General features: G+C 37.8%; 1 protein-coding gene across 1 annotated transcript in view; it reads left to right on the top strand.

Annotated features, from left to right (window-relative positions):
- The window catches only part of LOC135475155 (inositol 1,4,5-trisphosphate receptor type 3-like), a 145,838-nt gene that overhangs the window by 72,824 nt on the left and 46,633 nt on the right, over window positions 1-26,381 (top strand). The window contains 19 exon segments of the mRNA XM_064754930.1: window positions 41-119; window positions 410-498; window positions 742-867; window positions 2,179-2,229; window positions 4,444-4,524; window positions 5,547-5,732; window positions 9,455-9,520; window positions 9,522-9,578; window positions 9,899-10,003; window positions 10,584-10,628; window positions 10,630-10,695; window positions 14,165-14,242; window positions 15,886-16,018; window positions 16,291-16,400; window positions 20,714-20,830; window positions 21,458-21,593; window positions 23,038-23,137; window positions 23,867-23,921; window positions 25,108-25,214. Of these exon segments, the coding sequence (XP_064611000.1) occupies window positions 41-119; window positions 410-498; window positions 742-867; window positions 2,179-2,229; window positions 4,444-4,524; window positions 5,547-5,732; window positions 9,455-9,520; window positions 9,522-9,578; window positions 9,899-10,003; window positions 10,584-10,628; window positions 10,630-10,695; window positions 14,165-14,242; window positions 15,886-16,018; window positions 16,291-16,400; window positions 20,714-20,830; window positions 21,458-21,593; window positions 23,038-23,137; window positions 23,867-23,921; window positions 25,108-25,214 (1,787 nt within the window).

Raw genomic sequence — 26,381 nt, 5'->3', positions numbered from 1 at the left:
AGGAGTGGTATAAAGTAACTCTTAATTCTTATCTTTGTAGGAAAGAGACGAAATCCGTTTCGAAAGCTATGCAAGAATTGAACATGTTCTCACAGGGTTTTGGCTGCACGCCTTGAAAGGTATGTTCATGAAACCTCACAGGTGTTTTCTCCAAAGTATGGTTGAAATACAGACATTTACCTGGTCAGGAACTGTGGGCAATATTCGACCAAGTTCATGTAACAAACCCTTCATTACATCCCAAGAAAACTGCTAAAGAGACAGATGAAACAAGTAACAAGATTTCGACGATGCTTATATGAAGGTGGAAATTCAGCTAGCTAAAAAGCACTTGGCTCTTTGTTGCCGTGTTGTGTTTGGTAATAATGACTGACCAAATGTTCCCATATACTGACCACATACTTTTTAGATGAGGACTATGTCAGGAAACAGTTCCGGGATTGTAACAACGACCAGTCTCTTCAGGGTTTGCAATGGGATGGTGCACCTGTTAGACAGGTAAGCTGTTCTCAAGATTCCTCTGTGATGTTTGCTGATTGACACTGGCAACATAAATAATAATGAGATTAAGTATAGTACGCCGTGTCACCACGATATAGGTTACGATTCTACAAATGCAGCGTTAAACCCCATTCATTCGTTCACCGAAGTCCCAGAGCATTACATTGGCTTAGTTTGAACAAATCACTGGCAATATACCATTGACTGATCTATTAAATAGGTAACTTCACTTCTTCTCAGATTGCTGCCAGCGGAGAGTGTGCTTACGATGACGCTTTCACCATCCAGTTCGTAGAGCTCGAGTACGTCACCAATTTCAACTATGTGGCGGGCATGGTACCCTTTCTCCTCAACCTGATTGACGACGTAAGTACATATTAACCTGAGGTAATAAAATTCGTCTGCTCTTTCAGCAGCTTTGGTTGGCAGGACACACTGCGTCTTAAAATGAACGTCCTTGAAACGACCTTGTAATGATTAATGATCCGTTAACTATAAATGAAATCTTTATAAATAACATCGTATTTTGTTTACAGAAATGCGAACCAGTTGAAGAGGTGGGTTTAGACAATTCAGTGAGGATTAACTCAAAGTGAAAGTGTTATATATGTGCAGTAGATCCAACAGCCGGTGTAGTGCATCATTGTATATGCTTACATGTATGTAAGACGTGTAAGCATGTATAGGCCTACATGTGTACACGTGCTTGACATATATAGTGTCATAGATGTGTAGTAGATTCAAGAGCTGGTGTAGTGCATCATTGCATACAATGTAAGACGTGTTTCACATGTACACGTGTATACACGTGCTAGACATATACACACGCATTTTCACATAAAAAGCGCCTGAAAAACAAAGCGTGATACGTGTGACTGAAATAATGAATATACTTATGAACATGGCTAGGACTGAACGCAGGCACTGCACGCAAACTAAACGATTACTGCTGAACAAAGACAAACCCGAATTTGTACTCGCCATGTTAAAAGACTCCGCTAAATGCGGAAAGATTTTAAATACTTGTCAATTTACAGTACTTTAGTTCCATCGTATTGTGTATCACAATATTTGGGTCACAGAGGTAGAAATAGCAGGTGGGCTTGTCTCACAGGTTATATTTTCCACGTACAGAATACACCACGGTGTCCTGATGGCTTTTGTTTAACTCACAAACTCACGTTTGTGGTACACTTTTCTGTAAGGGCTTTGTTGGTTTTCCGGTGGATAATATTGTCTTCGTTCATTGTGGTAGTCGTCTCTTCAGTGCGGTGTATGAGTAAAATTAACGTATTGAGGTAATTATAATGATTTTGTCAGGCCGGTTTCCTCCCACCATAACGCTGACCGCCGAACTATAAGTGAAATATTCTTGAGTACGGCGTACAACACCAATCAAATCTGCTTATATATATTACTTTTTGATGCAGAGTTTCTCAACATTGAAAAAAATAAATATAAAGTATTCATTTGTGTATCTAAAATCTTTTGTAACATGACATAATTCTTCTGTTAGAATTTTATATGATTGCAAACACGCAGAAATATAGCAAGCGGCTTTAATTCATCAGAATATGGCGTTAAGCAACAATCACGTAAATAAATAAAGCCTTCATGTGAAATTATTCGTCTCTTCTCCTAACTATATATGTATTATACCCGTACTTTGTGTTACAGAGGCGAGAGAATGTTTTCCTCAACGGAAAGAAAACTCACAACATATTGACAGTAAGTATACTTATCTCAGACTACTTTTATTAACATTCTCGTCGTCGTATGACTGAAAACTTGTTAAGTACGACGTAAAACCCCAAGTATACAAGCGTACATTATTAACTTTTCATTTTTTACTTCCACTCGAGGAAAATTATGACGTGGATAAAATGCATGAAACTATATGTAAAGATGTTATCAAACTGATCTGTATGAAGGGTTTCCGCTGAATAAAGCTTTACATTCATCCGTTAACATTCTGTTGAATAGAATTAGGTCTGAGAATTGTAGACTACGAGTAAAGTTATCTGTGTTTGGTCCCACTGCGTAGAACAAATCAATCCGTTTGACCTTGTTCTGAATAGAAAGTGTATATTTAAGCGTTTTTGATAGAAAAAGTCAATTTTGAAAGGAAAACAAGTTTTGAGACAAGGAATTCATCAGTTTTGAACAGAGAGAATGAGAGACAAAGCATGTGAATTAAAACAAAGCATGTGTATCTATCTATTCAAACATCGACAAACTGTGAAACTTTTCTTAAAAATCCACAAATTTGCCATTCTGAGTCATGAGATCTCTTTACCATGAAGTTCTTCCCACTATCGGTTAGTAATTTGCCTCCCTTATATATAACGTTTACCGCATATAGAATACATGCACTAAAAAACTAAGACGTCATAAATGCTAATAAACTCCAAATATGGACAGTAGCTTTTACAATAGGTTTCTGTTAGGCTCTGTTGGATTCAGTGCAAGAAGCTAAACTCCCCACCTCCAACAAACAAAAACACAACCTTTTTGGGGAGGAACTACGATGTTGTGCAGATGTGTGTGACAGGTGATGATGTGCAGATATTGATGTCATTAAAATAACAAACACGTGCTACGATGACATGAACAGGTGCGATTTAGCTGACGGTTTGGAGTCATGAACATCACATCTGTTAGCGTCTTGATGCAGCTACGAGACGTCGAGGTGCTTTTAATGTGGCAGCTGTGCCAGAAATCAATCACTCCGTCCGAAATTTCACCCGCGATCTGCAGGGCTGCATACTGCTTAAGTCAAATCGTTGTCCGATATGTTGGACCATATTTCTGCTAACCTGCGGAACACTATAGATCTGAGGATAGGTTTTTTTGTAAGATAGAAAAGCATGTGTTGAAAAGTAGGCGTCTATATGAGTGGGATTTTGACGTGTTAGCTAATAAACCAAATTATGGATTTTTAGGAGGCGAGTTTGTAGGAAGCTGCGCACATATTCGTCGTAAATTAGCTAAACACTCTGCCTCTGTTAATCAATGGCTGTGGATAATACAGCGGGGTCTATTCCCGTCCTTTGACCCTCCATTTCTCACTGATCGATTCCACAATCAACGCACGTAACAATTTTGCATTTAATGGGATTATTCTCCCGTTGCCTTTTGTTGCCGCACCTCAATCAGGGTTGACAGGGTCCATGGCCTGATAGAAACACCATTAAACAACATTGCTGTTTTCATTGATTATCATGAAACATGCCATTTTCTCGTTCCCATCCAACTGGGGTTTTCAATTTAAAGATCAACTCGACGTTATATTCAAAGTAAGTCAATTAAAGTCATAGTCAGTTAGAGTGCTTCAATCATGAACACGAACTTTTTGATACGCTGTGTTGTTAGCAATTTTATATTTGTCATAAATTTTTATGGAAGAAAGATGTCTGGAAAGACATTATGTTGTTCAAAAAGTGTTGAAACCGAATCCCTTTTCTGAGAAAAAAAATGCAATTTACTGAGCTTTGACGACATCATATGGTGAATTAGAAATCTTATTATATTATTCTGCGTTTGAATTTATTCTTAATTCTTTGTTTAGCATATCGGTTACAATTTCCCAATCCCTTTACGAAAATTGGCTAGATCATATATTATTGATTCTGAATAGAAAGTACATAGAAAGTATCATTTCAAAGAAATATCAAAACAAACAGACATCCAGACACAGGACACTTATTATAAATTTAATCAAACAATGCAATGATTAACGGTTGCTATGATACCAAAAACACGGACAAAGATATTCTGAGATTGTTTACATGTTTTGTCAGATCCGCTCACCTGTGTTTTGAATGAAATGTTACAATTACTGTTAAATCATTCAGACGTGTTTATTTAGGTTTATTTTTTAAGGTCTAGGTTGATTTATTTTTATTTACGCCTTGATTTTATGGATAAACTTCCTCTTCGTAGGCCATGACAGAACTGCGCAAGTTTATGATCGTGAAAGGTCAGACGAATAAAAACAGACAGAAGCTGATGAGGAATCTTCGGGTGAGTTGGAAATAAAAAAAGAACTTAGCCCAAACATAATGTTTACTCAATGGCTTTCAGTTTGTTCTCTAATGTTTTCGTGGTCCAAGAAATGCAAACATATGACAAATTCATTCATATCTTATCCGGTCTATTTTGGCGGTCATTTTCGTGTAAATAATCGAAAAAATAGAACCGTGAAACGTGTATTCTTCCCACATTCTAAATTTCTTATATAAGCACATTCGTTAAAAATTTGGTGGAATTTGTAATTTATTTATTTAATCGATTGTTATTAACTCCATACTCAAGAATTTTTCACTTATACAGTGATGATCAGTATTATGGATGCACCAGACACCGGATTGACCGGGTTAAACCGTCGAACTTTGGCAAGTTACTGACAAACTTTCTCACGTGTGACGCACACATATGCGCTACATACTGATGGAAGACAAAGGGTCTTCAGCGGATGTTACCCGGCAAGGTCACAAACAGTGAAAGGGGGGAGGTGGGGGGAATAAACAAATTCAGTACCAAGGCCTGCACTGAGGCAGCATGTTGCAGTGATTGAAAAGCAAGCACATTTAAGGACGAGACAACGCCTATTGAGCTTCCGATATGAATTTACAGACAGAAACGTATTTCAAAATATAATAAATCAAGATGAGACCATTGGCACACATCAGAACACAATATCATTGATCTCATTTCATATTACGTGTGCAGGGGCAGTGATAACATGGTAACATGACACTGGTGAATGGCACAGTCAAAGAAGACCTTGTACTTTGATACATTTGTATCAGGCCATCATCAGGAACGAGCTTTGTGTATTCATCATTCACAGTGTAATCTTTGCGAGGATCTATCTAAAATCACAAAATTGAGCCAACCCTCAACTGTATGCTGTAAAGGAATTTATCGAGCTAAACGAATGACTAGAAAGTACAATGTTTGTGTTGTAACAGAGTATGGTGGATTGAACTTTATTGTTCTGAATCTATTTGAGTAATTTTTTTTTTGTTTCCCTTTTCTTCCAGGTCATTGACCTTCTTGTCAAACTGCTTCAGTGCCCGCTAGATGGCGCCGCGGATGAGATCAACTTGATACAAGTATTTAAAGAGGCATACGATATACTATACACGTACATGTGCGGAAAAAGTCGGAAAAACGCCCTATACTTTGCGAAATACATCGAGTTTTTCCAGACTCAGTTTACTCAGAAGGTATGGTATATACATGATAAAAGCTTTCGTTTTCAATTGGTACAGTTCTTTACTCGGAACACAGGTACATGTATGACAAACGCCGTGTTTCTAATTGGCTGCATTAATACATGTCTCAGTCGGATAGCGCGCTAGCGCAGCGTAATGACCCAGGAGCCTGTCACTAATGCGGTGGCTGTGAGTTCGAGTCCAGCTCATGCTGGCTTCCTCTCCGGTCGTAAGTGGAAAGGTCTGCCAGCAACCTGCGGATGGTCGTGGGTTTCCTCCTGGCTCTGCACGGTTTCCTCCCAACATAATGCTGGCCGCTTTCGTATAAGTGAAATATTTATGAGTACGGCTTAAACACCAATCAAATAAATAAATAAATACATAAATTAATACATGTACATATATGTGTAAGCAAACAATCCGTGTCCAAAAGTTTGGAAGGATATTTAAAACTAGCGAATAGTTAATGATTACTACATGACAAGGTATAAGTTTTGAAAGGCAAAACTCCAAGACCCATCCATGCATATAGATACCACAGCTATTTACAAATGTGACTAGAAACTGGGACGAATATAACAGAGGGATAGGCAACGCCTGCACTGGTATATGTAAATGGGCCGGTTTGGTCCTGCGCGCAGCGTGTAATATGCCCCGCGCACGCGTCAGGCAAACGTGCTTTCGTGTTCGCTAGGCAACGAATATAACCTACAGCAGTCAGTACCAGTGTCATTACAATGTGCGAATTATCCAAGATAAAATGTCCATACAATGAACCCAAACAAATCCACGAAAGACGGCAGACGACTATGTAGATTGAAAACAACTGGATAGAATCTCACGAGTCCACCAGGCTTTTTCTGGAAAGAAGTAGCTAGAAACTTACAGATACCACAACAACGTCCTGTACCAACATCACCTGGCTATTATATCGTTTTGCTCGTGGATTATAATTGTTGCATGGATTACTTGTAATCGTTGATATATTTAGTACCGAGCGAAATGATTTTATTTACTTTTTTGTGATGATGTATTGTTGCTAAATGCTTAAGTTCGGCGTGTAGAAATGCGCTTTCAGAAGCACAATAAGGCATAAAAAGAGAACTTTCAATGCCAACACATAAGTTTTGCTGATACAACATTAAGGGCCCCCACGATTATACAGAAACACTGGGTGGCAAACTTAGATTAACCAATCTGGTGACGTTATTTTGCTGTTATTGTTACATGATTGGCCCTTACCGCCTGGCGACATAGGGGTTTCCACATAATTGTAAGCGAAAAAAGTTAAACTTTAGACGAACTACAGTAAATGGTACATGTAAACTATCCAGTAACTGATGACTCGGCATTGGCCCCGAGTTGTATTGAAATATGATCATGTACGTCACTGAAACGAAAACAAAAACAATTGATTGTTGTTTACACCATGTTCAAGAATATTTCACTTATACAAGTTTTACCATGTGGGTGCAGGATACCCATGAGCTAGGAGTAAACCACGAACCTTGAACTGGGTCCAACATGTGACATACAGACTTGCACCCCATGTTTGTAGACAATGAGACTGTAAATGTTAAGAGCGCTTATAATCACCAAGGCCTCTAAGAAAACAGCGAGACCAGTTGGAAATACAAATTCACTATCCAAGGCTAGGGCTGAACTTATGCCTTGTGGGGAGATGTTTGAATATGATCGTTTACTTTACGCCAGGTGCAAATAGCATAGCTGCGATAATTTTCTAAGGACATTTCAAGATACTAATTATGAAAAAGTGCCAGATAATCCAGGGCCGCATTCATGCAATAACCAATGCAGAGGACTCAGCTGTTGGTGAAAATAGACAGTTTAATTCACTGGACTACTCTTTTTAATAACGGTACCAGACATTTTAAAAGGAGGCAAATCAGATATAGGTATGTGTATTTAAATAACAACATAAGGAACATTTTTAGTGATACAAGTTATGAAACTGTTTTAATTTCCAACGTGCAGCAAGCTCTGTGCAGGTTTTGGTAGGTCAGACTGTTAGCAGATTTCATAAACTCATTCAAAGCAGTGCTGTCGTGACACCGAATGATATGTTGTCTAAAATCACACAAAACTCGCTTGTGTGGAATCTATCTGAATCAGACGGTTCAGTTGACACTTCACATTCTGTTGCTTTGGAAATAAAATCATCTAGACACCATCTGGACGAGGGAATTTCGGTTGATCCGCACTATATGAATGGTTCGTATGCACTTGATGGACTGTAGATTTACGCGAGTGCTTTCATATCCGCCTGATCATTGTCTCGAGACATACTGAAAATCTTTAAAAAAATACTGGTGAGTACACAGGAAACATGATGAAATTTAATAATTTGAATATGTGCTATGTGAAGCAGTCATTGCAGGTGTAAATGCTAACATGTAATTTTCATCAATTAAATATGCATTTTGAAAGATACTCAGTTACCAGTAACTCCTATGTAAGAAATACATATGAAACATTTTCATATCCCTAATACATTGTATTAAGCAATGGTATCTACAAAAATTTAGTCTGTGTAGTTCAAAACAGAGGGTAGACAAAATTAAGTAAATCCTCAACAGGTCTTAGGTGAGTACAAAATATTAATTTATATATTTGTAGCACTTGAATTTTAAAGCACAGATTTAAATATAAATGAAATCAAATAGACAGGTTTGCGGATTAACAACAAATATCACCTGTTTATCACTATAACAGAACAGGAATTAACATTTATATATTCAACAATATAATAATTGGTCGTAAAGGTATTTCTACTCAAGTAGGTTATTTGTGTTAAAATCAGGTTTTCACAGATAAAGAACAAATATGGCACAATAGGACTTTATGGCACTAATTACCTAGGGACTGTCTCTGGCGGGCTATTACATAACTATGTCAGAACAGTTCGCTAGAGCTAACTTCATACCGGCTTTACATTGAAAATATCTCAACTATAAGCATATTTTTCAGTGTAACTGTCACCTTATAGCAACGACAAGTATACCACGCCTGCCGCAAAAGTGTGTAATTTTTAAAGGCAATGTACTTTTACCTATTGTTGTTAATAGAAGAGGAAAATGACGATAAAATGTATGTCCAGAACTGCGAAACAGACAGATCCACACAGATGTTAACTGCTAAAGACAATAAAAATGAGACAAATGTATGAAAAAAATGAAAGAGGAGTTACATGTGAAAGTCCGTGGGGCTGCTCAAGATTGTAGTTAAATTGTCGCCTTTTTGAAAAACAGGTCTCCGTGGGAGAGGTAAAACCTAACCGGCAGAGTCTACTCGCCAGTGGCTACCGATCGCTCAAAAGTTATTATTGCCACATACCACTATAATGTAACTTGGACTTAACAGAAAGAAATCTTGCATATCATGAAGAGAAAAAAAATAACCAGCTTAGTAACTTGATCCAGTTCATGGCTTCCGTTCCCTCTAATTCGCCTTGCCCTGTACTGTCAGATTTACGAGATGTCTCGCCGAGGCCGTGAAATAACGTGACTTCGTCTCGATGCCTGTCCCTCTGTTACATTAGTCCCAGCTTGGAATGAGTTAATTTGAAGAAATAGGCTTCAGTGTCTCTGGAGTACATATATCGCGCTTTACATTTGGGTATTTTCAGCTGAATGGGATGTTTTTTTTTGACTTGGACAAATGACTTAATACATGTGTACCTGAATAAAGCTTTCCTCGTTTGTCTCAATGTATAGGGAGGTATTGGGCTGAATGTTGCCCAAATGATCGTGGAACTGATTCGAGACAAGCGGAAGATTGTGGGACCGCATTACTCACTCCCAGATTGATCAGTTTGTATCACTCCTCCGGACCAATCAGGTTTGTTAGCTTCTGTGTTTAGAGCAAGCTTACAAATAGGACAGTTGAAAATATTAGGCAAAGGACAGGTTATTCTCTAATTTCAAGGTCAAATACTTTATATATTACCCCGTCGTGGGTTCTATGTTGTAACATAAACCAAATTATTGATTTTATCGATATGCTATTATATTTAGCACGTAAGCAACTATCTAACCATCATATCCCAGTGGCGTTTTGTAGAGAAGCTATAGTTATAAAACCGAGTTTCGATCGTATTCTAAAACTATTACATTTTTCAGTAAACCTGTATGTATGTAAATAAACAATTTATATTGCAGAATTACCGCTTCCTCGATTTGATGCAAGTGTTGTGCGTTTGTGACGACGTGGCTATCCCAAACAACCAAACCTACATTGTACAACAATGGTTACAGGACGAAAGGGTTAGCTGATGCCATATGGCTTGTTCACAACATACAACTATTCGTAATTTACACTAACTTTTTACGAATATCTTTCGAACTCCCCTTAGTACGTAAAAATATAAATAAGGCAAAGATCATCAATATCTGCTAAGTTGAAAAGAAAGACCTGTCGGCTGAATCATGTTAGAAAGGACTAGTATTCAGTTGTCATAACAAAATACTATATTATACTCAAAATAATATCTTGATATTCTAACACAGTCTTTATGTTGAATTAAACGGAATTTGTGTGCGATATTTAACAGAATATGTGTGCTATATTTAACAGAATACGTGTGCTACATTAAACAGAAAAATCTGTGGAATTAACAGGATACATTCCAGCATCACTCAGACAACATACTTTCTGAGATACATACAGACTATTTTAAGAGAGCTAAAATACCACGTTTCATTTCATCTTGAGCTGACGTTCAACAAATAAATTTACGATAGATGTCAGCTTCGAATGGTAGCGATCGTATCAACATAACAGTACGTTATAGTCAGCCACACAGTCGTCATCAGAAATATGTTTCACTTTTCCGGTTTCTGACAGGAGGGTGTGTTTCTGACAGCTCGAGGGCAGGATATTAATCGGCAGCCCTAACATTCTGTACGTGTCCACAGACGCTGGAGCCAGCTGGATAGCTCTGCACGACTTTATTGATGTAAGTTCTTGTCTGTCTATACCACAGTGAAACACAAGACTTACTTGCGCACAGTGTCCACCACGGAAATGACCACCTTTTCCATATCGTTTCGTAAAAACTTGTTTTCTTCGTGCGTAACATGCAATGAATAGTTCGAAGTTATGACGTCAGGGAATTTTGATGAAATTGTGTTGATCTCCCATGCTGGGTACAACAGAATACACGTGAAACTATGTACAACACGTACACGTGAATGCTGAGTACAACACCGTTCACGTGAGGTTGTGGAAAACACTGTACACGTGAATGGAGTACAATACCGTTCACAGTGCCTAATCTGGCCTGAGAAAGGCAGGGGGTGGAACCACCGGTGAAGGGCACCTCATTGTTGAATATTTCGATTCTCATACATGCTTAAAGGAGAAGAAAACATAAAAATGATGCCAAAATCAGATAAAAGAGCGTCAAAACTTATTTGCAAATATGCTTTTTAATATTTTTGGGGATTTTTTTTTTCAAGAGAAAAGAGTATTTGAAAATATTTTTGTATGGTGGGTATTTGGGACCAACTTTTGGTATTTATTGATGCTGCATAATAATGTTCTAAATAAGGGTGTGATGCTTGTCTAATAAATTTATTTGAATGTAAATTTGTTGTTTGTTTCGAAATATTTGCATTTAACCTAAATTATGATAATATTTATGAACACATTAAAAATAAATATGATCTAAGTTGAGGTTTAATACACTTGTTACCTGAAAAGAACAAATACTAGTGCAAAAATACGTATAAAACCTGTTTTACATCCTCATTTATGGCATCATCAAACAAAGACTATAAATACCAAAATCTGATCCCAAATACAAAAATTATTTTCAAGTGTCTTTTTCTCCATAAGGAAAAATCGGAAAAAATACTGAAAACCACAGTTAGGAATAACTTTTCGCACTGTTTCATCTGAACTTTAGATCATTTTTATGTTTTCTCCGCCTTTAAGGGCCTCGGTTCCTACGGTTGACCTCCACCAAAAGTGCACGCCCATAACACGTGCCTAGCCCGAAATTTCAGTATAAGGATGACTTGTATTGATATGTGGAGAACTCTGCCATCCCGGATGACATGTGCATCTGATCATCACATTGTATCATAGCTACCCCAAAAAGTAAACTGAAAGTAGTTCCGGGCCTGCATAATCTGAATGCTAATTGAATTATCGCGGGTCCAATTTTCGTTACCTGCTTCAGGGTATACATCTCCGATCTTAAATGCTCTTTAAAAACTTTGTTGTTTTCATAACCAAGTTCTTTCACAATGAAGTAAAATATTCCTTCTTGATACTGGATTCAACATTAAATATGAGTAAATTTACGAACTTTAAACCTAAACAACTGAAGTTGAAAGGCATCCCTTGCTTTCGCCACTTTAGCGAAGGGACGCCAGTTTGCTTTCGCTACACAGAAATTATATTCGCCAAAACTAATGTGGCTAATGGCTAGCCGAAGCCTAACGACTAAGTAGATAATCCGAGTCTTATAATGGATTCAGGCTGTCTCATTTTTTAAAATTTTTTTGTTTTTTGACGCAAAGGGCACTTCGAGGAAACGACAGCATCCTGTAATCGGACGCTGAGAAAGGCTGAATTAGGCTCTGGTTCACGTGAAGTTGTGTACAACACAGTACACGTGAATGCTGAGTACATTACAGTGCACGTTAAGTTGTGTGAAACACAATACACACGAGTACAACACCGTTCACGTGAGGTACACGGTAAAATGAGGCAGTGTAACACACCGTACACTTGAAGCTGTGTGTTATGCGGTATAAGAGAGGCTGTGCACCAAACGATACTCGTGTGCTTGAGTATCAATCCATACAAGGGAAATTGTACAATACACATGAGAATGGACACTACACCGTGTATTGCACACCTGAGCGTGTGTACCATACCATACAGGTTAAGCTTTTGTACTACACGATACAAGTAATGATGAATATGGCAGATTGTGTTTCACACGGTACATGTGACCTTGAACCAGTTTGAAGCACATATTTTTGTGTTATATTCGTTATAAATGTTTTTCCTTAATCGACTGGCTGGCGGACTCGCTGGTGGACACTTGGTGGCGCCAGATTGGAACTGTGTTTATCCGTTAGTGTCTAGCTGTAATCTGTAGCAGCCCAACCTGGGAAAATAGGCGTCCGTGTCTAGCGTAGGATATGAGCAGTAAGGCTTAGCCGGCCTCATGTCATTAAATTTCCTCATTCCAACAATATGTAATTAATGCTAGAGCGCATTTGTTCCATTATGTAATACATAGGCAAGTTTACACGTACATAGTTACATATTCAGAATTAACAGAACGGTCTGAAGTACATTTGAAAAAGCCCCACAGCACAATGTCAATGTAGTTTAATCGAGGTTGTTTAGTGTGTAGAGCTGAAATTTCATTACAGCCTTCAGGGGGTTACGAGAAGTCATATTTCACCGTTGTCTGGTCTGAACAGAAAAACGTTACATTGACCGCAGAAAGCAGCACAATTACATAAGCTTCGACTGACAAATGGTTTTGCCTGGTATAAATGTCAGAGGCCGTTTTTCATTAGATACGTGTACCAGGAGCGGGCAAGCATGAAATCAACGCTATATGCGTCAGGGGAAAACATGTAGACATCTCAAAGACCCACAGATCAGGAAAACTGGCCGATAATCAGACCTTGCTCGGATTTATTGATCAGCTGTCGTCTAGGGAGGAGAAAAATTGAACATGGGAAGAGTTAGATGTTTGTGATGTACGGTATGACTGATATACAGACGTCGTTATTTGAGGACATAGCCTGTCTGAACATTTGCTTCAGATGACCTCAGTTCCGGAGTTTATAACTGAGGTTTTTTTTGCCAAACTCTTTAATCGGGATATTCTCTGATTTATGCTTTCAATAATTTGACGTTTTTAATGCTGGATAAATAATATAGTGGGAGCGAAAATTGGATGATGAACAACGCAAAATGAAAACAATCAGCCATAAAAATAGTTCCTCTGTTCTGATAGAAAAGGTTAATTTAAACTTCATACGTAAATTGTCACTGCTTCTCTCTACAATTTTACCAGCTTTATTTACCATTTACATGTTATTTCTTACATATTCTTTTTGGGAACTGGTATTTTGGTTGTTCTAGAAACAGGTCTTGTGATTTCCTCTCGGACTGCCGTATATGGTTTACGAGTGGTATACGAATATCGAACTTGACGCCTGTCTTTATAAGGTTATTTATGCATCATTGTTGTTTTTTAATGTCTCTGGCTGAGATAGTTCTACCAAGTCACCATATATGGTGCCCAAACCTTTATCTTTGTTTAAGTTCTACATGTAGTACGCTCACTATTGGTTTATACATGTTTATATTTAGTGTTTAATGTGTTTACTAACGGTTGTTGTTGTTGTTATCATAAAGTCTGATCATGTTTTTCCTTTGTTCTTCTTCAGACCACATACCATTCGTTCAATCAGGATATGTACGACTTCCTCATTCACCAGCTGGACCTGTATAAAGCCCTGTGCTACGTGAGTCGGAGTTCTCTGTCAGACTGCTAATGTTCTGTTTCCACTTCTCGTGTGTACTATCAGCTTTTCGGTATCTTCATGGTTTTGAACCTCGAACTCAATTTTTTTTCTTTTTTAAACTATAGCCGTCAAATAAGAAAAAGACGAAAAAGTCAGTTACAGTTGTTTTGTTTTCAGACCTGAATGTATAGTTGGATGTCTTTTAATTTTATCTGTGTGATCTAGTTTTTAGCATCCCACCTGATCATTGGGATTAAATGATCCGCGCTTTGACGTGCTTAACTGCGGAAGGGCAAATTTATAGGTGACATGTGTTTCTTGTTCAGATGACATTAAGTTACCCTGCTAGGAATGATAGGTACATGGAATTCTAGCTAGTATGCAACAAAGCCTGTAACTTCTCATTTGATCCGTACTGTTACTAGGGAGATAGGGTTTCAACTCTTTTACGGGAAATATGTGTGCGCGAATCAGACAACGAGGCTCCTCTTGTTGGCAAAGCTGATTTTGGACAATTCGTGTTGACTGTAATCTTTCTAAAACAAAAGGAATCAATCTGCATTATAGGGGTAATAAATGGGACATTTAGTTTAATCGGCTGCGAGGATTCCGGCTTGACCCGCTTCTGGTGACGTCTGGTTTTTACAACACAGTTCAGTAATTAGGTTGCTTGATCGCAGGGTGTTGATTTATTACAGCCTGGCATACAGCTGGCAATGTACCAGTGACAAAGTACGTCATTTGAACTCGTATTATTCATGCACTTGTCAGAGTCTCAGATGAATGCAAATACCACGATAATTTGCTGAATAAAATTCACGCATTTTGATGGAAATACATGCGAATATAATGCGTCTGTGACATGCGGACGATTGGTCAGAGTGCCAGTGCACCCCAGTGATTAATGGTCGTGGGTTTCCACCGGGCTCTTCTCGGTTTCCTCTCACCATAATACTGGCCGCCTTCGTATATAAGTGAAATATTCGTGAGAATGGCGTAAAACACCAATGAAATAAATAAATACTAGATGAACTATTAAGCCCCTTGACATGTTGCGTTATGCAGTGATGTACATTGTGGAAACATTTTGACTTTCTGACAAAAACAAGTCCGGTACATCAAAAATTATAGAACAACTTTAGGTAAACATCAGTCGTATGTGGAAATAGAGGCTGAGTTGAGCAAGGGACCGAGTCAAGAATATTCTGACATAAGTGTTGAATACGAACTGGCAATACAAATAGAAGAACAGTAGCTTGCACGTATGCGTAGGCGTACCTTTATTCTCATATTCGTAGTGAAAAAACGGACATTTGCCATTTCTATTTGTATAAACCTATAAGAGGGAATGTTGCCCACATGGCCTCGATATTTTGAACAATCTATTCGGCGAGACAAAATCCCTGGGGGCCGAGGATAGAAAAAGTTGGTCGTTAGTCTATCTGAATTTGTAGATTTGCATAGTATTGTAGACAGTAACCTAACGATATTATCAAACAAAACGCCCACCCATTCATTACAACATTGGCGTATGCCCTTTCCAAAGTAAAAACCAGTGTAGTTTTGTTATGTTAATTTACACTACAATCATTAATTTGTCCGTTAGAATTGTAATATGGACATGTATACCAATATTTTAACAGGGTAGGAATGATTACGCAATTAATGCCATCACTAAGGAACTGCGTTATTTGACGTGGGAGGAGACATTTCTGTGCCTAAGGTCGGACATCTTGCCGGATACGATCAGAGCCAAATACTGTGATCTCACAACCAGTAAGTTTATCACCTTATGCCCTGCACGGTACAGATTTTGTGTTACCATTATTCAATCTGCTACATGGAACGTCAGGTTTGATGGATATTTAAGCCTAATTATATAATTTACAAATACATGTTATTGTCTACGATTATCACGCGTTTTAGATCCACACGAAAGGCTTCGTAAATAGCATAACAGACTTCGAATATTATTTTAAAACTGACAAACCTACTATCAGAAACCAAGCATGCCTATTCCTTTTATGAAATACATTCGTTTTCTCCAGGTTTATTTGTGGATGTCGGCAACAACTATTCCGTGCTTGATCACCCAAACATTTGCTTTATCTATGATTATGTTGGATCTAAGGATGAGGAGAAAAGCCAAGGGGATTTCGTGAGTACATTTTATACAATCTCACAATGTATGCGTTTTGATGTGACACTGAAAGGTGCATTCCATTTTTACAGTGAAAATGAAACGGTGCGTCAGATACAGTATTACAATAAAAGTTATATGGTGCATGTGTTTTGATATTAACGTTCATGTGATGTATGGACACTTCAAAAATACTGGAATACAAAGTGTGTGTTGTAATATTACTGTAAAAGATGAAGACTGATTAGAGAACTGTGCGTCAGTATACTGTATATTACAGTTAAAATATACAATGTATGTGTTTTGATATTACTTTTCAGTGTGTCCGAAGTGTACGGACACTTCAAACGTTTTAGTGAAGTGTAGTCTAACATAATTTCTGTGAATGTAAAGATTAGAGTGGCCCAAAGTCAAGAGAATGCGTTGCACCTATCCATGTACCTGAAAAACGGTTGCCACGAAGACTGGGGCCACTTTCACAAAGATGTCGTACTTGTACGATATCGCACATATAGGACGATTGTACTTTGACAGTGACGTATAAAATATAGTACGACAAATGCACGATAAATACATGTCGTACGCCGCTTAGTGAAACCTCTAAATTTTCGGTCCTCACCATTCCCTCCTCCCCGCCGCTCACAGAGATAGGTGGCCGCTTGACCAGGAGTTTCAAAGCGAGATGACCTTTACTATATGTTTACTACATCGTGATGTAGCCACCAGTGATGTCCTATCACAACTCCATTGTGTATTGGTAAATACGTTCAAATGCACCGAGAAACGTGTTCATTCATGACCCACTTTATGATCTGATGTTGACTTAGTGGGGAGCTATAGTTCTACCAGTAATCGTGTCCCGTCAGCATCGTCACCTGCGCGCATTGATTTCTGTATGTTTGGCATAATTCGCGGACAAGTACTCGTCATATTTAATCTGTTTGATGTGAGGTCAGTCGTTGAACTTTTTGTATTAACAGGGTTGTTTGTTAAGCTGGTGTGATAGTTTGATCATATTGACCACCATCGCGACGTCTGTTTTTTCAATTATTGGAATAAATAGATGAAAACCCCAAGCAGCTATTCATTTCGGTAGCTGTTTCATTGATATCATTCTCCATTGACTGACATAGTTCCATGCTAGGCCAGATCCAGCTTTAGGATAAAAAATTAAAGGTATTATTATTAATCAACAGACCGTACTTTACCCGTTACATGTGTCAATTGGCCAACTATCACACTGTCGTAGTTGCTCTGGTTTTACTCCCTATTCTGTGCGTTTTAAATGATGTTATTCCAGGTTGCTGGATTATTTCTTGTCCTTAGCGAACCCGGAAAGCGATGCCTTCAAAACTGTAAATTTTTTGGTAAATGGACTGTGAAATCGGTTTTGGTGCTTAGGTATCAGAATTTTGGTCCAGAAAGTTCGCCTGTTATTAATTTTTTTTTTTACATAAAAAAAACATTGCTGCAAAAATGTTAACCTAAACATGTTCTGAAATTTGCTTGCACAATAAGAGTTGCTCCTCAACGTCTTATTAAGCTTACCTCTGCTCAAAACGGTAATAGCAAAGCCTTACTTTTATCCAGTGTTATTTTCTATTTGATCATTATTTGATGCAATTTTCAAGAATTGAGACGCTTTGAGAAAATCGGAGTGCATTGCCCACAAGTAAAGACTAATACGTAAAGACTTACACACCACATTAGTGGAAGACAATTAGTCTTCACCGAAAGAAGGCTGCGCAAATTGCTGCGCAAACGGCAGCGCACAGAGCGCAGTTGACCAATTATTCACACAAGTCCGCACGAAGAATGAGAGCGGGATTATCTAGAAATTCCTTGTCCAACGCTAAAGTTGAACTCGTACCTCGTAGGGTATTAATAAACTGTATTAATCACACTCGAATTTGCAAGAAATAGATAGTTGGAAATACAAATTAGTTCATGCTTTACTTTATTGATAATTTGTCCATGTTTTGGAGAGGGATGTGTGCAAAAAAAAAAATAACAAAAAAACAAAACAAAACAAAAAAACCCCGAATATCATTATTCCACATTATCCACATTTAATCATTCTCAGTTCTATTCAGTGGCAGCCTAATTATGTTCTCCAACTATAGTTTTCTCATGGAGAAGGCTGAATGTTTATTTAATATTACCAAAATTGATAATAATATCCTGTAATTGGGTGCTCTGATTGTGTTTGCTAGGCATATGGGTTTCCTTTAAGTTTACATGCTGTACCAGATTTTGGAGTACGTTTAAAACTTGTCATTGCTCACTTCGGTGGCTGGATCAGTGACGGCTGCCGGTTTACGACAAATCTCACTTACCTCCTATTGATTATACAAGATGTTAAGACATGTTCACAAACATGCCGAGATTATGCTGGACAATTTTGTCCTCTATAGGGAGTATTTGTTTACACGTGTTAATTGCAATCGATTGACTCACTTGGCTCTCTTTGATCCGAGATGCGTCGACTTTTTCTTGATCTGCTCTGGGCTTACTCCATCGTAGGCGGAATCCCTGTGCATGTTATTCCGACCTGGTCTCTGCTCAAACATGTGAAGGACGATAAAAACAGAAGTAAAAAAAAATGGCAACTCTTCTCTGTAAATTCTGTAAATTGGCGTACATGTGCTAGCCTAATAGACGAATTCTTGTGCTAACAAATGTACAGATCTGTGATCAGATTCTGCTTTGCACCTGGTCGAGATGATTTTCTCGTAAATGGGTCGAGATGTACAACAAGTCGAACGGCGATATTAATAATAAAAAAGAATAATCTATTAAATTTAACAGAAAGTCTGTTGTCCGAGGGATGCAAGAATGTACTCTGTTATTACAATATAATACTGTGTTATATTCAACAGAATATTCTGTTAGCCTCATAGAATCTTTATGTTAAACTAATAGAATGTGGGTGTTTTATTTAACAGAATATCACCCTACAATAGCAGGATGCATTCTTTTATCACTCAGACAACAGATTTTCTGTTAAATTTAACAGATTATTTTTTTGAGAGTAATGCTGTTCTATTAACTAGTGCAGAAAACATTGACAATCACTGACGCATATAGGTTATTTATTCAAAATTCAATTAATTCAATTAAAATTTGAAACTGCAGCTGGAAAACAGCGATGCAGAAATTTTAGAAGTTTACTTGTTGTTTTTTTATATACAAATCAGTACACCTTGCATATGTGGCATGCATTCAAAATTTTATTAAACATTAAACCTTGCTGGTCCAGTCATCTAATGGGTCTCCCGAGAAACGATTGGTCAGATTGTGAACATTCGGCTGTAGCTTTAAGTTGGGAGGGACATCAAAATCCTGCCGATTTGCGTGGTGTCCCAAGGATGTTGATCTCTGCTACAACTTCACTACGCCCCCATGACGTGTGCCATAATGTATAGAAATATTATTGACCACAGTGTGAAACACAAATAAAGTCAATCTCTTTATTGTCTCACGATGATAAACACTGCTAAGAGCTCGACCATCATTCGATCAAGCACTTGAGTTTTGTGTGTTAAACTGGAGCAGCCATTAAAAGTGATTGGTCCCAAATTAATAGCATCTAACCATGTGTGCTTTTCGATTACCGATTCTTGAGACATTTGTTTGTTCCAGTGGACAATGCGTCGATAACAGCACTCAGCCCTCTCGATCCTCTAATAAATGAAATATTAGGAGTGTTGCATTTAGACTAATTTGCAAAGTGTGTAATGATACGTTTATTTATTGATTTGACAGTTGTGTGATGCCACACTCAGGTATTTTCACTTGTACGAGGGTAGTAAAATTTATGGTGGAAGAAGCCCGAGTTAAACCACCGACTTTTGGCAAGTGACTGACGAAGTATAACTTGAGTGATGATATGTACACCAAATTGACTAAGACAACGGATTTGCGACAAACAAAAACTGCGCAAGCGGCCAAACAAGCGTTACTGGTCGTTTATTACCACCAAGGCCCTAAAGCGATAACGGAGGAAAATTTACAAAATCCCTGTCAAGGCCGGGATTGAACCCGTGTCCTAACGATTGAAAAACAAGCATGCCAAAGCCAGCTTTCCCAGCGTAGTGTGTGCTCCGTTATTTAGAGATGAGGTCTCGCCGAATAAGCAGCGCTTAACGCCATACAGCTTCTGAAACGTAGACCTACGAGCTTTAAGAGCTTTCTCCCGTTTGTTTTGAGTTATAGAACTCGAATTATAACAAAATGGTTTGGGAACGACGTAAAAAGCCGTGAAATAAATAAAACAAAAAGATAAACTGATCAATAAACATATCTAAAAAATAATCATTTCCCCATTTCAGGTGGTCAAAGAGCTGGTTGCCATCTTTCCTGTGTTGAGGGACTGGATTGCCGAGTTTCTGCTGACGAACAAATGTATGGTGGCTTCCGAAATCGGTCACAATATGCTGATAGAACAGGTAGGATGTCAGTGGGTGATAGTGTCTGTGTCTTTAGTGACAGCGGGTGTGTCTTTGCATGGGATACAAACTGTCCAGGACAAACGGATGAAATATTGTCACTTAGTTGTTTTTGCAACATTTCAGGCAGAGTATTAAAAACACTCTAAAATGTAATCAGTTAAGTTAAATTTAACATAATATTCTTTTCAGAGTCATGTTGAAAAATATTATGTTATTATGTTATGACAGCACGATATTCCGTTACATCAGCATACACATTATAAGCATACACATTTATAACAATAAATAATAGTAACAACATAATATAGTCTGAAATTACCAAAAAAGCATAATATTCTATCAGTTTAACGGATTAATCTTGGTAATCTTGGAGTGGTAACAGTTTCTTCGCGAACATTGCCACATTATACAGACCAGTTAAATTAGTACAGAAAGAGAAAGAGTATACACATCTGTTGTGTCAAAAAATGGCCTGTAGACAACGGAATTTAAATGTCAAGCCACATGCTTATAAATCCGAAACAAGATTGTTATTGTTTTGAGCAGAGCATTGAAGTAAAATATGCTTTGCTCTGAACTCTTATTACTGAAGCCTTATTACAAAAGACTGCCCATGCATTTCAGGTTTTGCGGCTGCTCTACCATCTGGTTCAATTTGGTTACTACTTGGACTCGGACGATGTCCGCCAGCTATTACACCCTCTCCTGAATCTACTGGATGGCAGACACGACTTCCCCTTCCATAAGGACAGAGAGAAGGGTAAATCATCAACGCGTGAAAGCGTTTATACTTCGTGATTTGATGAAAAAAAAACTGATTATAATGCAGAACTTTGTTTAATTTGCTTTCTATATTCACGATTGCTGAAATCAATAACTAAAGCTGCTTTTGGATTGGACAAGTTGGTATTGACAAGAATATGGAAATACGTGATTATTTCTGTCAAAAATCATATGTATACTTTATTCGAAGCAGTAAATCACCCATATCGTTTATATGATCTGTAGTAACATTTCTTACTCATGCTGGGGCCCTGAGCTTTTGCTGGAAATGACCCGTATGTCATCAGCACTGACATTCTAAGTCTCTAGAGGTCTGTTTTACCAAGCAGTGTGGCGTTATATCCATGGTTACGTAAATTTTCTTCACGCAACGTGCGACGGCTTTGTACAGCTTTTGTGACAACTGTGGCATTCAGCAAACTGATATTTTAAAGGCTGCATCAAGATTCTTTTTCGACACCGTTTATTCAAATACTATTCCGTCTGTACGCTTGAATATTTCATTGCAGTTTAACTTACATTAAACGACTTTATTCGAGATAGGATTCCTAATGTATATTGTAGGATTTTCAATTCACAACAAAATGTGTATCATAGAGTTTGAGTTCATTGTGAGAAACTTTTGTTTTTCTTTTCTTTGCGGAGAAAGCGAAAATATGTCAAATGCGAAAACGCTGTATTGTTTTGACCTGTGAGAATGTACAGGAGATTTAAATCGAGTGGACATCGAAACTGGTTCCCAGCTTAGGGCCGGTTTATAGCAGGATATTAGTGGCGACACTTATCAAGGTACAACAGCTTGAACAAGAAAAGCGTAAGGATATGGACCTTCCGTAGACTGATTCTCAAGCAAACGCTGTGTGGGTATAGTGTTGGTGTCCATTCAAAAAGACGTACGCTATACCAGGGCCACAGCTGGCTCATTATTCTTACATTCATTTTATTTACAAAAGGAGTTGATGAGCATTCAACGATGTTTCTGTCCAATCTGATGACAACTAATGCAAAATTTACATGTCCACCCTGCCGGGTTTTTTCGACTGTTGGTTCCGCTGTTTGATTTCTTTCTCGTTGACCTATATATAACTGTCGCCACTAAACGCTGATCTTCGATCTCGGTTATTGGCGGATGACTCCTAAAGAACTCGGTCTTATCATTTACACCTGTATCATCTTCTCTGCGTGGATCTTTAGCAATGATCCATACAACAAAATGACAGCATGAAGATGAGTTATATTAATTAAAAAAATATGAGTTAAATAATAAAAAAATATTATTCATAATAATTAAAATTATGAATCACGGAGTGAGGGGAGGATTTATTTTAGTTTTGAAAAATATACGGTATATTTAGCACGGTTACCAGGTATTGCAGAATGAGGAATTTCATCGGTTACTGACTTCAAAAATCATTTATTAGGCTACTCAAAAGAGGCAATGAAGAAATGCCAAACGTATATGGCTGGAGAGAGATATGAACAGGGTCCGGAAACAGAAGCAATAGTCAACGCAAAATACCAGTAAGTAACACAAGGAAGCTTTGCTATGTACGTATGGATGCTAGGGGTTTTACGTTGCACTTAACAATTTGTTGTCATCTTCTTGTGGCGGGGTGAGTCTATACCGTCAAAGTGCTGCCAAACTGAAATATCATGCCGAAGACGCCAGACATGACACCTCACTCAATCACATTATACAGATACATTATACTGTTGCCTTGCTCTAACCACTCGATGCAAAGTCCCAAGCGAGACAGCAACAGGTACCATTTTAAGTCTTTGGTATAACCCCACCCGGGTTTGATCCCATGTCTCCCAACTTCGAAGCGGACACTCTATTAGACCACCGAAGCGGTTCAGCTTTGTTATGTTCTTGGAATACAGCCCGTCAACTTAAAATCGACTTTAACCTTTCTCGGCTTAAGTAATGTTATTTTCGTCCAGGGCCAGAGCTCTTCGCAATTAACGTCTTACTCTCCTTAGAGCTTCTTTGATGTTAATGGACATTATTGTCATTTGAAAATTCTCGTGTAATAATCTAACGTCGTTAGATTTCTATGTTAGATTCTAATGGTTCTGTGTTGTTTTTTGCGTAAAACGCTTCATCGGTTTGACTTAAAACAAGTAGAATGTATTATCGATACAGAAGAGCCTTCGTACTTTGCCATCTAACTTTATATGTTCAAGTTTACAACGCTTCTTTTAAACATACCTTAGTAAATTGATGATCGAGAATTTTGTATTTATCAGGGCCCTGGAAGTGGTAGACCTCCTGTTGACATACCTGAGAAATGTCAGACTACAGGTGAATACTTTTTTTTTGTTTTTTTTGTATGTAATTCGCCGACTTGAGTACCTTTCAAATTTACTAACATGTGAGGTCATCATTCTTGTAGGAGGGCCTGCAATATTCGAAACGTTTTTACAATTTGTTTGACAAGGATTTACTCAAACCAGTTTAGTCTTAACACACATAAGTATTTGTAATCACCATTGATTGCAAGTTTAAGTACACAGTCGTCTATAGCTGATCTTTCCATCAAATCAGAGAAATATCGTTTTCCAGATTGACCCGCTTATCCCATTTTTTTCAACTTTTGATTGCTTGTTACTCAGTACAAGTGGTAGGTTTACAAACTCATGTCACACTTTATAAATAAACTCACAGATGTCCTTACGTTTTACAACTACCACTACCAGGAGAAAAATTTAAATAACAAATGTCCTAAAATTTAAAAACAGTTAATTGAATGGTCTATGGGAATGCTACAGTAATACAGTCAAAATCCAAAGCAACTAAATGATGGAAAGTGTGTGAAGAAAGATACCTTGAACTTGGAAGCCACAGAAAAAATAAGAGCTGTATGAAAGCATACTTACAGATATGATACCCGGCAGGTCTACCAACACCATCCTCTGTAAACCAGGGCCTTTTACAGTCATGGCAATACACTGTAACAGGCAACAATTTATACATCAAAATCAAGGTATGAACTTGATAACCTGAATATCAAAACGCAGCCACAAGGAAGTTAAATGGAAATGACTAAGGCTGTGATTAAGAAAGCCAGACACCAAAGGGACAGTATTGTGACCAAGACAGTCAGGTCTGGAGTTCACTGACAATACATAGTTCTCACCTCAGTACTGACTAACTAATAAATGCACCCTAGTATTCATGAATAAACTATGCTTAGAAGGTCAAAGAGATGATTTTGTTATGGTAAACATGTGAAATGTTTACACGGCAATATGGTGAATATTTTCACTAAACACAAATAGCTTGCCCAGTAAACATGACTTTCGTGTTATTAAGTCTAACAAGCCGATAAACATGTAAAAGTGTTGATAGAGATGTGATTACCTTAAACATGTGACAGTTTAGGACATTGTGTTTATCAAGTGCAACAGAATTGTGTTTATAACCGAAACACTTGTTTTATGATGTGGCAGCTTTTGTGCTCTCTAAACACTTCCATTTTACTCTACAGAGTTTTGTGTCAAAGTTTAAGACAGCTGAACAGTTAGCGGCACAGCGTAGAGCCCACGTGCTCATCCCGCTTCTGTACGACACCTTCAACCCCCAAGACCAAACAAAGTAAGTCGCTGTTCACAACTCATCTGTCATTGTTTATGGCCATAACAAGGCTTTTGTCGGACTGGTTGCCATGTATCCCACCCATCCTCGTGTCATCCGCCTTTTCTCACCTCTATTATTTTCTCAGATTTTATGTACAATATTTATAAAGTTTATTTCAAACCTGTATAATTACTATTATAGTTTATGCAATGTGTACGAATTGATTTCCAACTGTTCCCATACATATATGTACATATATCTGTATACATATCCATCTCTTCCTTCACTCTTCCCTTGTATTCTCTGATCCGCATCAGTGATGTCTGTGGTTCTATATATGTCCCAGATAAAGAGGTTTCTATTATATTGTTTATACGAGCTCTCCTTCATAATCGTGCGGCCAAACAATAACAATCTAACGTTAAGATAAATTTCTGTTACTTGATACTTTTTGCAGAACTGTTATTTTTCCAGAATTGAAAAGAACCAAAGTATTTAAGTAAAACTGTTCTGTATTTTTATTCTTTAATAAGGGGAATTCTCAGGTAACGGATCATTTCTTATAAATAGGACATTTTCAGAGTGGATAGAATTTAGTTTGATGTTTGGCCAAGTTTTGCTCGTGTATGTATATGTGGAGGTTCAAGTATGTATCTCTAAGCAGTGTCCATTGGCTTTCTATGTAACTTTGTGGACCATCTCTAGGATTCCATTTCTATGAAATTTCTAGTATTTCAGTTCTATTAAATTTCTAGGATTCCACTTCCATTAAATTTCTAGGAATTTGTGTAGAATTTTACGACTGAATGTAAGTTAAACTAACGCCTTTTCTGTATGACATATTGTAGCCATTGACTCATTCAACTCTAACCAAAAAGTTTTATTTATCTCTTTTTAAGAAGGCAGCGTTTGTATGCTCTTACACTTGGATATCATTAAATGTCATTCTTTCTGGCCCTTTGTCGTTGGTTAAAATGTACACCATGGCCTTTTAGGCACAGTCGTAGTATAAACCTACAGTAAATAATTTCTAACACATACCTAACCAGTTCACTTTGATTCATTGTCGTTAACTGCAGTACATTAATGACTGGGTAGACGCTGATAGGGAATGCCTGATAGATAAAACTAAAAGACAGTGGACACTGCTAAGAGTTTGAGAAACAGCTGGGAGATTTGCATTTA

The sequence above is a fragment of the Liolophura sinensis genome, chromosome 9 (assembly GCF_032854445.1).
Source record: "Liolophura sinensis isolate JHLJ2023 chromosome 9, CUHK_Ljap_v2, whole genome shotgun sequence".
NCBI classification, from domain to species: domain Eukaryota; kingdom Metazoa; phylum Mollusca; class Polyplacophora; order Chitonida; family Chitonidae; genus Liolophura; species Liolophura sinensis.
This window is presented reverse-complemented; position numbering and strand designations above follow the sequence as displayed.